The following is a 12,770-nucleotide window of genomic DNA, read 5'->3' as shown; positions in this document are numbered from 1 at the left end:
CCCTTTACTCTATATTCTGGTAACTGGTGTTTACAGGGCCTTACCGCTACTGCTATAGGTTTATTAGGGTAAATAAGAATAAGAAAAAATGTAGTACAAAATAACAGATTTATTACTGAAAATACAGCATTCGGATTTGGTATTGTATGCCAGCATAATTATAATACTAATATCAATTATTACATGATCAATTTTATCAATCATAATTATTTTTATTAATTGGTTTTAAGAATCTGTATTAGAATAACAATAACAGTATCTTTAAAATAAGAGAAATACTAAGGATAAGGCACAGTGAGATGTGAAACAGAAGACAAATATATTGTGCAGCTAATAAAGATTATGTTTGCCAATCTCTCAAAAATCTTGGTAGGAGCTGTTATAGTCAAGCCCAGTTGTAAAGTACCCATAACATTACAATATTTATAGTTCAGAACAGAAATTCCAAAAAAAATAACAATGGTAAGTTTCTCACTACAGTACTTTTGTCTTCACCATCAGCTGGTCTCGGAGTAAAGCTAAAACCGAGCTCAGTTGTTTGCTGATGACTTATAACCTATCGGTATAAAATAATACAAATACAACTAATTATACTTCTATGCCTGTAAGGGTCTTTATGCTTGCAAGTAATCTCTTGTTGGCATCCTTGAAGTCTACTGGTTGAACGCTTACGACAGTGGTTTTGAGACGAGCCTCATCCTGTAACATGATAAAAAAACATCTTTAGTGAGTTAATACGAAAGTTGAGTACTAAACGAGATATTGCAAACTACTGCGCCATTTCTAAATCAGACAGTGCGTACAAGAGTACGTATTTGTGAGAACTACAATTGTGACTACATTCTATTATTGAATGAAAATCGATTGAATACGAGCTAGAAATAAACGGGTATTGGGTATTTTATGACTACTTCCAATTCTATGACATTTAAAGCTGAGAAAAGATATTCAAATGTCTGCTCTGTATGTAGCCTGGAGTCACTTACTGCTGGATAAGAAATCTTACTTACGTTGTAAGTTTCCATCTTAGTTCGGAACTTGAACACGAAGGTCTTGAACTTGACTTCCTCGAACATTTGCGTGTACGCCGTCTTGTCATACTCGAACATCTGGCCGATGTCGGCCACGTTCTTGCCGAGCATGGCCTCCGCCGCTTCATTGAATGCCGTTATGCGCTGGTCACCCGTGGGATCTGATACATTAGCCTGATGAAGGAAATAAAATTCACGCAATTTAATGAGGAGTGCAGTACATGCTATTCGAATTTTTTTTATTCGAGTCTTGATTTTAAATTTCCACTACTGAAACAGAACAGGTTCTACATAAATACATTAAATAAAAGCTTATATTTGGGAACATAACCCTGAAAACTATCTACTAGAAATGTGACTGTTATTGTTAAATTAACATATTTACCGCCAAAAGAAGTCTATATTTATAATTAGGATATTCTCTGTTGCATTTTTCGCATCGATACAGTCCGTTCTCTTGGTCGACAAGTTTCTTGTTGCACTGTTCTTGAGGGCAGGCTTTATACACTGCGTTGTCGGCGAAGGTGAAGGTGAGGACTCCGAGCAGGCTGTAGTAGTCTCCCTTCTCGCCGGCGCCCAGCTGGCGCGCCTCCGCGTCCGCGAAGCTGATCCACTCGCTGCTGCCGCCGGAATAGCCTCCAGCCCTGACCAGGTGGAATGCATACAGGTAGAGGTTTGTTCAAGCAATTACAAAAGCAAAAATTGTTATAGACAATGGAAGGAATTCGACACATAAATGAAGACCTGAACATACGATGAATTTAAACGAGTAGACGACAGTTGTTTATGCACTTGTACAGAAGTCACGTATCTCTTTTGTATTAGCATTAGTCATCGCGCCTCGTGCTTATGTACGCATCGCTTACGGCTTCCGGAAACGATTACTTATCACAATTATTTCTATTTCAGTATTGAAACTAGCAAATGAGCACAAACCTGGCTGAGATATTGACGATTTCCATGTCGGCACCGCCGTTGTCGTACCAGCCCCTTAACTTGTGGGCTTCGGGAAGATCCGGGTTCTGGCGGATCATGGTACTCGCCAAGCAAGATAGAGACTTGCTACCGTTAAATTCGGTGAGACGGGCACCCTTAACAAAAAAAAAAACATTTTAATGCACATATAGATGAGAGGTAAAGGTCACCTATGACATAAAACAAACAACTATTATACTTTGTGATTTGATGGCTGAGTACTACTATTACCTTCTCTGCAGCGATGCTTTTTTAATGCAGGAGTGTACTTACTTTTATTGCTAAAATTGGGTTAGTGGAGCCATCAAAGTTTTCAGCCTCTTTACCCCACAATGTCAGTCCAACCTGAAAAAGTAATAAATATTAAATAGGTATTCTAACTTCAATCTTTTATATAGGTACTCTCTTTTTCAATCATCATCAAAATAGGCTTTTCCTTTTTCATAAAAATCATTATTATACGTGATTACAAAATTACTTTCGAATTGAGTATATTCCCAACGCTTCCAGTTTATGATATGGGACTCGTGTAAGACTGCGTCTGAGATTAATATTTGTCAAGTAAAGGATTAAAGATAAATAATAATTATAAAATGAACTTAGATAACTTACAGCGCCACCAGAGTTGTCGACAAGTGTGACCTCCCTTTTCTTCAGTAGTTTGCCTGAACTCTTAGCAGTAAGCTCTTGGAGATCGGCGGCGGACTTGCAGACGCCAACAATGTCTAAATAAAGTACATTTCTTATATTTACTATGAATAAAATAGTCAATATTGGGCATCGTCAATTACAAAACATATGTAGGTATTTGTTATTGAGACTAGGAAACTAGAAACACGAGTAAAAATTTGCTGTAGGCTTACTCCCAACAAAATCGAGTTACGTTATCGCGTTATAACCAAATTAAAATCGAGTTGGTATCTTCTACAGAAACCGCGACTAGCGCCAATTCGTTTAGTGGCACGAGTTGGAACTACGGTCAATCGGGAGCTGACGACGCTGATACCACGGGATCGCTACGTGGTTTTGGTTTGATTCGAGAGTGCAATTTCAGGACTGAATCAACCATATTGACTGATGTGGGCTGTGGCACTATACTATAGCGCTTGAATGAGTGAATCCATTTTGGTTGAACCTGCTGCTACAATCACTTATCACACTTTCCAGTTTTGTCAGATAAAGTCCTGAAAAATTCTTAAGAAAAGGACATATGTAATAAAATTGATGATTTTTTCTATATCTTACCGAGTAATGTGTCTGGAGTCTTGCTGGCGATGTCATTGATTGGTAGGAAGTCGTATTTAACAGAGGGAACCGTTGACGAGTCTTCCATACACTCGGCGACCACTGTATTCGGTGTGAAAGTCATCTCATAATCGTTTTTAATACTAGTGTACTGTTTATTTGCTGTTTTAAGTGTGCAGCGGCTTATATAGTATACTTTGTCGATCTGAAACAAAAGGAGTTGGCTAAATATTTTTATGACAACCGACATCGGTTTGGTTAAATGCTAGCAATTTTTACGAGTAAGTGGAAGGATGTACTTTCTTATCACTCTAAATATCATAGTACCGATTTGGCAGAAGAATACTTTTCAGTAAAACTACTAGGTCCAGCTAAATAAATATAGATTAATAAATTTCTTATTTAATCGCCGTTTCATTAAAACAATTAACTACAACAATTTTATTATCAGCAGCGTAGCATTAATGAGGTCATCCAACAAACGGTGTAAGATCACAAAGGACAAGATAAAACCTGAAAGTATATTGCAGTTATTGACTCTTCGATAGCACTTTGCAATGACGCTTTATGATATTATTATGACAGATTATACACCACATGTCGTGTTAGAAAAGATTTATGCAATCATTTCAGAGACTAATATATTTTTTTAAACGACTCCCTCAGTAATTAATTCAATTCCTTGTGTCGCGGGGAGTTTCACAAACATACAAATCACATGCACAATGACACCCAGACTCAGGACAAGAGTTAGTGGATCACACAAATGGTTGTCCTACGCGGGGATCGAACCCACGACACGACGCGCTCAGTGGGTTTGGCTTGGTGACCTCAACCACTTTGCTATCCGTGTAATGTATGCTTGCTATGTGGCTTTGTAGGTCTAAGCGAATGTAACGATTATGAGGCATTTTTAATTTTCATTTAATAAAAGAGGGATAGAGGTGAGGATAACTGACAAATCATTATTTTGGAATTCAAATTCCATCCTCCCCTCTTTACTTCTTCTGTAAAATTATGGCGAGTACTTTTATTTACCTGAATCATATCATAAAATTTATCACATTCGTTTTTGAAGGCCGTGGCTCTTATTTCTCCACTTTCATCGCACAGGTCCATGCTAAACAATTTTCCTTCTCCGCGGGCATTGTTCCATGTCTTTATGTCCGACTTATTCATCACACGAGCCTTAACCACCCATCTGTAACAAGGCAGGATACAGGTGCAGTCTATTGTATTAGTTGGCCATGTCTTTAATAAAACATATTTAATATTTTAAATTGCTGAGAAAAGTAGTGGGTTACAATAAAAGAATTGAGTATTAAAATATTACACGGATGTAAAATAAGTTTTACATAAGTAGTTAGTATATGTAGTACTTATATCGTGGCCACTCCAGCGATTAGATAGCAAAACGTGTCCGGAATTATAAACATATTGCAATTGCTTGTTAGTTACGTCAATCATTTTTGCCGCAGTCTGGCTTCTGAGCTCGAAGCATCAGGACGCTTTTAATCAGAAAGCCCCCACACCGAACAATATCTTTTAAATTTGATTATCGTAAGCGATATTAATTATTGTCATTTTAATAAAAAATCGGTAACTTAAAATACGCATAAATTGTTATAAATAAACGCAAGGGTTTGGCAATACAATCATTGTGCAACAACGACTGAAGCTAGCGATGAGTTTAGATTTTTTAGATGACATTATTAGTAACAAATAAAAAACTAGATTCAATTTTTGTCCACAACGGACTTTATTAATTTATTCAACTCTTTGAGTTCACCCAGTATACCCTCAAGCACTTTCTTTTTCTCTTTCTCTATATTGATGGACTGCCTCCAAAATGGTTCCATTTCAGGGCCTGAAGCCGGTTCTGTTTGACTAAGGGTCCTCAGCTGCGGGACTGCAAGAGATACAGAAATGGTAAAATAAAACGGAAAGAATATGATGGATCTGCCAAATGATTGTGGAAATTCTTACTCAATTGTAATATTGAATTTTACGAAATTTTCAGGATCAGAAGTATTATTTTCAATGAATGACGACACACGCAAATAAAAAAATTGACTGTTCCTGACTTCACGTAGGAGGATGCGGTACAGTCAGTTTGTTTCGAATTAATTCACACTCTCCAAGTTTAAATATATACGGTGCCATGAAATGCTCAATATATATTTTGGAAAACCTTCAGATCTAAAGTATATACATATGTGACTACTTCTATTGTATATATTCTTATATTATAAATATAATAATTTGTTATACTGTGCTTTAATATTGTCACGACATATTCTTCGATCATCAAATCTTGATCACAATTTAATGATATATTATCAACGTTTTTGGCGGTATCTTTTATGACTGATACCAATATATATTGCAAGTTGATTTTAATGCGTTTTCATTCAGAGAACTACGACATACTAACAGGATCCACAATTACCTGTCGAGGTGCAACGTCAGTCAGATCACGGTGCAATTTCGGGCAGTTAATAATCTAATTCTGTTTATCGAATTATGTTGATAACGGGGCTTCGATTCTGCTATTTTACAATGGCCGATGAATGAATAGCAATTGAATTAAACTTGAAATGATTCCTATTATCTTTAGATTTATCGCATTTTGCCAATACAATAATTGGAACTTAATTGTATTGACCTTGAGTTGCGTCCTACACTGAATTTCCAATTATTGTGTAGAAAAGTGATGAAGATAAAACGGAAAATTGACATTATAAGCCAAATTCATCGGCCATTTTAAATAGCAGAATTGGGGCCCTGTACGTTTGTATGATTACCTGAATTGGCGTCATAATCAGGGCTTTCTGGTATAACATCGGAGAAAGCGTCTATCGAGGCATTGGAAGCACCCTCGAGCATATGTTGATCCCAATCCGGCCAATCTAATTCATCATTCTCTTGAGCTTCATTTTGATCATCCTTTTCCTGGTTCTCATTTTCATCAACATTCTCTAGAGATGCATCTTGATCGGAAACCTGCAGTTTGATACAGTTTAAAAATACTTCAAGCATTGTGGCAAAGAATCAACTGTTGGATGAAAGTTAGCAGTTTACTGCTAAAGTTTTCATGCAATTCTCAACTCTTACTTTAGTGCCATAAAGGTGGTGTTTGCGTATCGGTCGTACGACCAGCGATATCCACATTTTCCGTAATTTCGTGTGAAAAGGACCAGTGTGCGTGCAAACGTAAACGAAATTTCAAAAAAGGAATATAAGTAAAGAGGGAAGCGGGTCATTTTGAAGAATAGATTATAGACAAAACACACAGTTACAGAATAAATAAAAACTTGTAGAACAAATGAAATACCTCTGCAACAGGATCAGTAATAGATGATCCTATAATAGCCTTGATTTTCTTGTCATTATCACTTAGATGGTTTTCATAATTCATGTTGTGGGTTGATTGCAAATATGAAATACGTTTTATGGCCACATGTCTTCTATGCGACCAAACCTAAATAGATATAAAAAGTTTTAACATTCAGTTCAGTTTTCTGTGATTGACAAGTATCCAGAATGTAATATTATATTAATGCAACCATTGCTGACGACCAATTAATGAGTTTTCATTTAATTTAAAGGCATATTAATAACACATAGCAGGGCAAAGATCGTCTATAATAAAAAAAACAAGTATTTATTGGTAGCTGCTTAGGTTTTCGATTTTTGTTTATATTTTTCTTTGTCCATTTGTCTTTCGTAGGTAAGATTTAACATTATTTGTAATTTTTCGCCACGCAGTCCACGACCGCTTTTCTAATACGAACTAGGATTAGAATAATAAATAAATAAAGCTACAGAATGGGCAGCAGCGTTCTCTGAGTACTTTAACAGCCATACTGCGATTGCCAACCCGCCTGCCAATCGTGGGGATTATGGCACTCTCCTTCTTGGGGGAGGCCTATGTCCAGCAGAGGACGTCTTTCGGCTGAATGATGTTGAATAATGTTTAGCAAAGTGATCAAAGCCCTTATTTTTATAATTGCAATGATTTGTATCTACCCTTTTCCATTGCGTAACAGTCTTCTTAGCGCCCCCAAGATTATTGAGCATTTCAGTGAGTTGTGACCATAGTATGTTATCTGCGCTGCGCCCGAGAACACTGTGCGCGATACCAGAAACCATCTCCGAATGTTCTGATACAAAGTCTATCAAAGCATTAACCTGCGCATTTGTGGCGGTAGTCCTTGATTTTCTGTAATACAATTACACATAATATTATACAAGGCATTTAAAGATAACCTTTACATAACAAAGCATTGGGGATTCGACTAGAAATAATTTTACCATTTTCTTATTTAAGTTATTAGGGATACTATCTTCGTATCTATAAATCTAATACCCTATTCTTTCTTAGAAAACTATAAGCTTCACAAACAACTTTTAATTTTGTCTGCTTAGCTCAGGCTTAACATACAATATACTGATATGATGCTTATAACATAATAATGAAAATTTTGGATACTACATTGAAATGAGTTAAATATAATGATATTAAAATTTTAATACACTCAACAGTAACTTACCTTTATTTAACAGCACTGTCAGTTAAATTAATTTATAATATTATGATTTACCTACAATAAATCACTTTACACAAATTGTTGTCATCCTTGTTCTATAATTTATATCAAAAAAATATGCCATTACACCATTGCAAAAATACAATCTTGAAAATTTTCTTTAGATATTCTTCGGAACCTACGTCGTCTTCGAACAGTCAGGTTCGTAACTGGTCGTCATCACGAGCAGTAATACAAAAAATAATTACGAACTATATGAAACGTGACAATTTTTTCACAGATTACTCACTTATTCTGGTAGGGGCTTAGGCTTGAGATAGGATGTGTCATCTGTGCAGACAGTAAGCTGGAGTCCAAGTTAGGTGCCTGCGTAGGTTGCGGCTTGAGCTGCGGTGACGGCGCGGCGGGCGCGGGGCGAGGCGCCGCCGACGTGCTCGCCTGCGCCGCCGCCGCTGACTCCTCCGTCCACGTCTCGGGGTTACCCAGCTTTTTACCCACTTCACTCCCAGGGGAAAGAATTGTAATATCTAATATTATCATAACACGCCTGTAAAAAAAACTTTGATATCTAATGTTTGTGTATAGTGTTACAATATGTATTTAAATAATTGTTCATTTCATTTAACAGGCGGGATTAAAGTTTACTTGAGAAAAGTCCAAAGTTTACAAAAGAGTTGCTCATCATATATTTTTTTAATTGAAATTCTGTTTATTGTCTCCTATACCTCGATTGCACCTATAAAAGTAGAGGGGCAACAAAGCACAAAAAATAAGAAAAACCAACATACTTCTCTCCCTTGCCAGTATTTTTCAGCAGTGACGTCACAAAGCGATCAATCTGAACAACCGAGTAATCAGACAGTTCACCGGAGATCAGCTTATCATTAAGTTGCGTGGCAAGCATAGCAAAGCTGTGAGAATGCTTGCCGTCAGACACAAGTAATCGGAACCTCTCATTTGCACCGCTTCCTTGAATCTTTTTACTGCCTAGTACTTGCATGACTGGCCTATCGTAATGTCCACCATTCATTATCACCTACAATAAATACAACAAACATGATTTTAGTATGTATGACAGGCTTTTCTCTTATTAGTTGGCTAGTTGGTACAATAATCGTCATCATCATCCACAGCTTTAATCCTCCCACTGCACAGGCCTCCCCTTTCTCATGCCAAATGCTATGGTTCTGTGCCAGTCTCAGCCAGACTCAACCCGAGACCTTTACTATGTCATCGACCCATCTTGCTCCTGAATGACCAATGCTTCTTTTGCCTTGTCATGATAATATCATGTATTTATTAATTAGGTGTACTTAAGTACTTGAGAAGAATATATTCTAATAATTACGGTGCAATTGTGCTTCTGTTCATGTCATTTGTTGCCACAGGTCTAAGAACTTGTGTTGTGTTGAAGAAGAGTTTAGCCGCATAAGCTGACATTAATGTCAAGATAGATAACAGAGTGGATTAACAATATAGAAGATTGTTTAGTAAGTTACTGTTTACTAAGTTTTGACTAAGAGTATTTACATGAGTATTGACTGAGTCTGTTATACAGGATTTATTATTAATCCATTTTTTAAGTACTTATGAAATACAATTTGTTTCTAACAACTTAGTTTGAACATAAATGTTTCTAAATCCCAATTTAGAGCAACAATCAAGATACCCAAAACAAATATACTAAAAGTATTATAATATAGAAGTAATTTACTCATGCATTAGTTTGTAAGGCAATATGATCTCCTTATATAATCAGCTTTTATCCATTTTTGTAGGTTCACTCACTCAATGAACTTTTCATAATTATTATACTTATTGTGGTGATCAGTCAACACTTCCAGATCAAAAGGTAAATAATTTTATAAGGACTTTAATACTTTTTTAACAATTTATTTAGCTCAACCTGTTTGTTTTATTCATTTTTTTTTAAAGAATGTAATTTGATGGCAAAGGAATATAAAACAAAATTAATGATTATCAAATCAAACTCAAATGCACTAGTTCGTTAATTATTTATTTTAGTAAAGTTCACATCAAGACTGTTTACTCTTCGTGAAGTACCGTATCAAATGGAGATCGGTCCATTCCTGTTTGAACTTGTTTTGAGTAAAGAAATCATAAGTTTGAAGGTAGGTTTGGTCAGTACCTTATGGTAAGAAGCAAATTAGCTCTTACAAAATCTTCCTAGAACTCATTAAATATTAAACTAAATAATAAAAACTATTAACTATCAATAATTTTATTCTACTTGAAAAGATAGTAAAGAACATCTTACCTCCAGAGATCCTTCGGAAAGTTTGTGACTCATTATGAAGCCGGTCTTACCACTGTCAATTTGAACACTATATTACTGCTGGTGTGCTAGTCGCAATCCTCAATAGAAATTAACGTTTAAATACAATGAAATACACAAATTATTATATGTGTCGGACAAAGCAACCGCAATCTGCAAACATACCGCGAAAATTGACAAGTGTCAGTTTCATGGAGAATGTTTATAACTGTCACATTAATTCAAGTGTTACAACGTAATTCTTGTAAATCTATGATAAGATTGTTTTGAATAAGTGTTTTTGAAGCCTTTTAGTAGGTACGTAAATTAAATTAGACGTTTGTGGTAGGTAGAAGAACTTCAAATTTTAGAATTTTGTATAACGTTTGCTAAAGGCGTAACCTCATGGTCGCTCGTCGCTCGCGATCTGATCAGTTGACCCCATTTTTAAATATCCCGCGTCTCGAAAAAGCGACAAAATATGGTCGCAGGAAAGGTAGAGACAAAGCTGAAAATGTTGAGCTACGGCCTTTGCAGTCACTGCGACAAATCTGGTCATGTGATATATAGTGATAAAGCTCAGGATGTTGAGCTTTGTCGCTGGGAAAAAATAGTATGGACACAATGTACGTTTAAACAATAATTTTGTTTCCTTATTGTACAGTTTTATCGAGTTTAATTTTTTTTTATTTTATTTTTATTTATTTATCAAATAACATACACAACATAACAGTTTACACCAAATCGTTGGGCAGTCAGATAATACAATTACAACAGAAACTTAAACACTAAAAAAGGGGACAAAAGTCTACAAATTATAAAATTTACACATAAACAAGAATTAAACAACAATAAACAAACACATAAGAAACAGTAAACAATCACCTTTCGTTCCTCAACTCACAGAATTTCAAACACATATAACAAAAATCCACCCATTTCGTCGTCGCAAACAGATCGCATTCAGGTTCTGACTTCAAGAGAGCGTTGAGCAGAGTGAGCGCACGGATGAGCGGAGAGTTAGTGTGTGAGACAGTGCGAGCTTCAGGTACGGCCAGCAAAGGATAGGTGCGTGGTCTGAGCTGCATTTTGGGTACCATGGGAACATAAAGACGGACTACCTGGGACACCAACTCAGGGCAGTCAGATTCACCACGTAACATCTTACAGACGAATGAAATTAAATGGTTATTGCGCCTTACTTCCAGAGAATTGAATGTTTAATTAAAAAATGTACCTTTATAACTTTTAATCACACTTGTATCTACATAATAGCCAGTTCACAATTAGATTATAGATATTAATGTTTTGTTTTTCGGGAAATTTAAAATGGGGTCGCTCGACTAGATTGTCGCTGCAATCGAGCGACGAGCGACTCCATGAGAGTCCTGCATGAAGCAGCGACTTTTCGAGTCGCGGGAAATTTATAAAATAGGGTCACGTGATCGGGTTTGTCGCTGTAAACGAACGACGAGCGATAGCGTGCGGTTACGCCTTAATGCTCCTCTAAATCCTCACGAATTTAATAACAAGGAGCGTGAGTATGATTAACTTTTACGATACTATAATAACACAGTTTTGCATCTTTATTCGGATTCAATTTAGTGTTTACTTAAAGGTATTTTTTAACAAAAAAATGAGAGGTTTCACATTTGAATATAGTAAAATCTTCGATAAAATAACTATTAAAATAACAATTTAAAAAACAAGCTTTTATTTAAATGCTCTAAAAGGACAAAATAAACTTTAAATTAAATCAAATATATAACTTTAACATATAATCTAAAAGCTTGTTGCGAGATTTACCTGTGTAAAGTATGTTATATGACATTTTGTCCTTACATTTAAACTTTCGCGTTGCATAATTATATTAACATAGAAGAATACGGGGATTAACGCGAATTTTACCTTGATAAGCCGGACGTTTTGACCAGGTTACAACGTGCGTTAATCCCCGTATTATTCTATGTTAATGCATTTTGTCGTTGAATTATTTGTTTCAAATTAAAAATTTATATTTAATTTTTTACACAAGTAAATATTTATTTATTTTGTCCTTTTTAGAGCATTTGAGCAAAAGCTTGTTTTTAAAATTGTTTTTTTTTACACTTATTTTATTTTAAATTTTTTATTTTTCCTTGGACATATTTCACAGTCGTTCCATTTCATTTAGTGCGTCACTGTTGCGTGGTCGTTTACCTATTAATTTCGTACAGTCAGATTCTTAAATAAGGAAACCTTCTAGCGATTTGACTCTTCTTAAGGCGTAACGTAAAAACCCTTATGCATTGTATATTATTGCATTGTTATCTGGTTTCCAAGTTTTAGTTGTGTACTATTGACCATTGAGGAGTTCTCTCGGGGGCAGACGATCCTGGCTGCACCACCAGATCGCTGTCACCATATTATTGCATTGTCATCGGGGTTCTATATTAACACCAAGTTTCAGATCGATTGAGTAATTGGAAGTGGTTCTAATTTGACTGGCAAGATTTGATCTAAACAAACATACAAACATGGCAATTTGCAAGTTAAATAAAAGCTTGTAAAATGGGTGGACGGCTATAATATATACTTACTTATAGCAGTCAAATCCCCTGAATCATAACTATACTTTGTGCCATTCAACATTTTCAACCGACTTAAAAAAGGGGGAGGTTAAAATAATTAGTTTATAAATATTTTAAATGTTTC

General features: G+C 35.6%; 1 protein-coding gene across 1 annotated transcript; it reads right to left on the bottom strand.

Annotated features, from left to right (window-relative positions):
• Positions 1-89: 89 nt before the first annotated feature.
• LOC113498438 (replication protein A 70 kDa DNA-binding subunit) lies at positions 90-10,287 on the bottom strand. Its single transcript, XM_026878415.1, has 11 exons — positions 10,080-10,287; positions 8,590-8,837; positions 8,091-8,348; positions 4,290-4,452; positions 3,252-3,456; positions 2,619-2,731; positions 2,280-2,351; positions 1,968-2,122; positions 1,417-1,675; positions 1,011-1,205; positions 90-699 (listed from the first exon to the last, which is right to left on the bottom strand). The coding sequence occupies exons 1-11, from the start codon at positions 10,110-10,112 to the stop codon at positions 589-591; spliced, it is 1,812 nt and encodes a 603-aa protein (XP_026734216.1). The 5' UTR covers positions 10,113-10,287; the 3' UTR covers positions 90-588.
• Between the last annotated feature and the right edge of the window lie 2,483 nt (positions 10,288-12,770).

This window comes from Trichoplusia ni, chromosome 11 (assembly GCF_003590095.1).
Source record: "Trichoplusia ni isolate ovarian cell line Hi5 chromosome 11, tn1, whole genome shotgun sequence".
Lineage (NCBI taxonomy): Eukaryota > Metazoa > Arthropoda > Insecta > Lepidoptera > Noctuidae > Trichoplusia > Trichoplusia ni.
The sequence above is the reverse complement of the archived record's forward strand: the minus strand, read 5'-3'. Positions and strand labels throughout refer to the sequence as shown.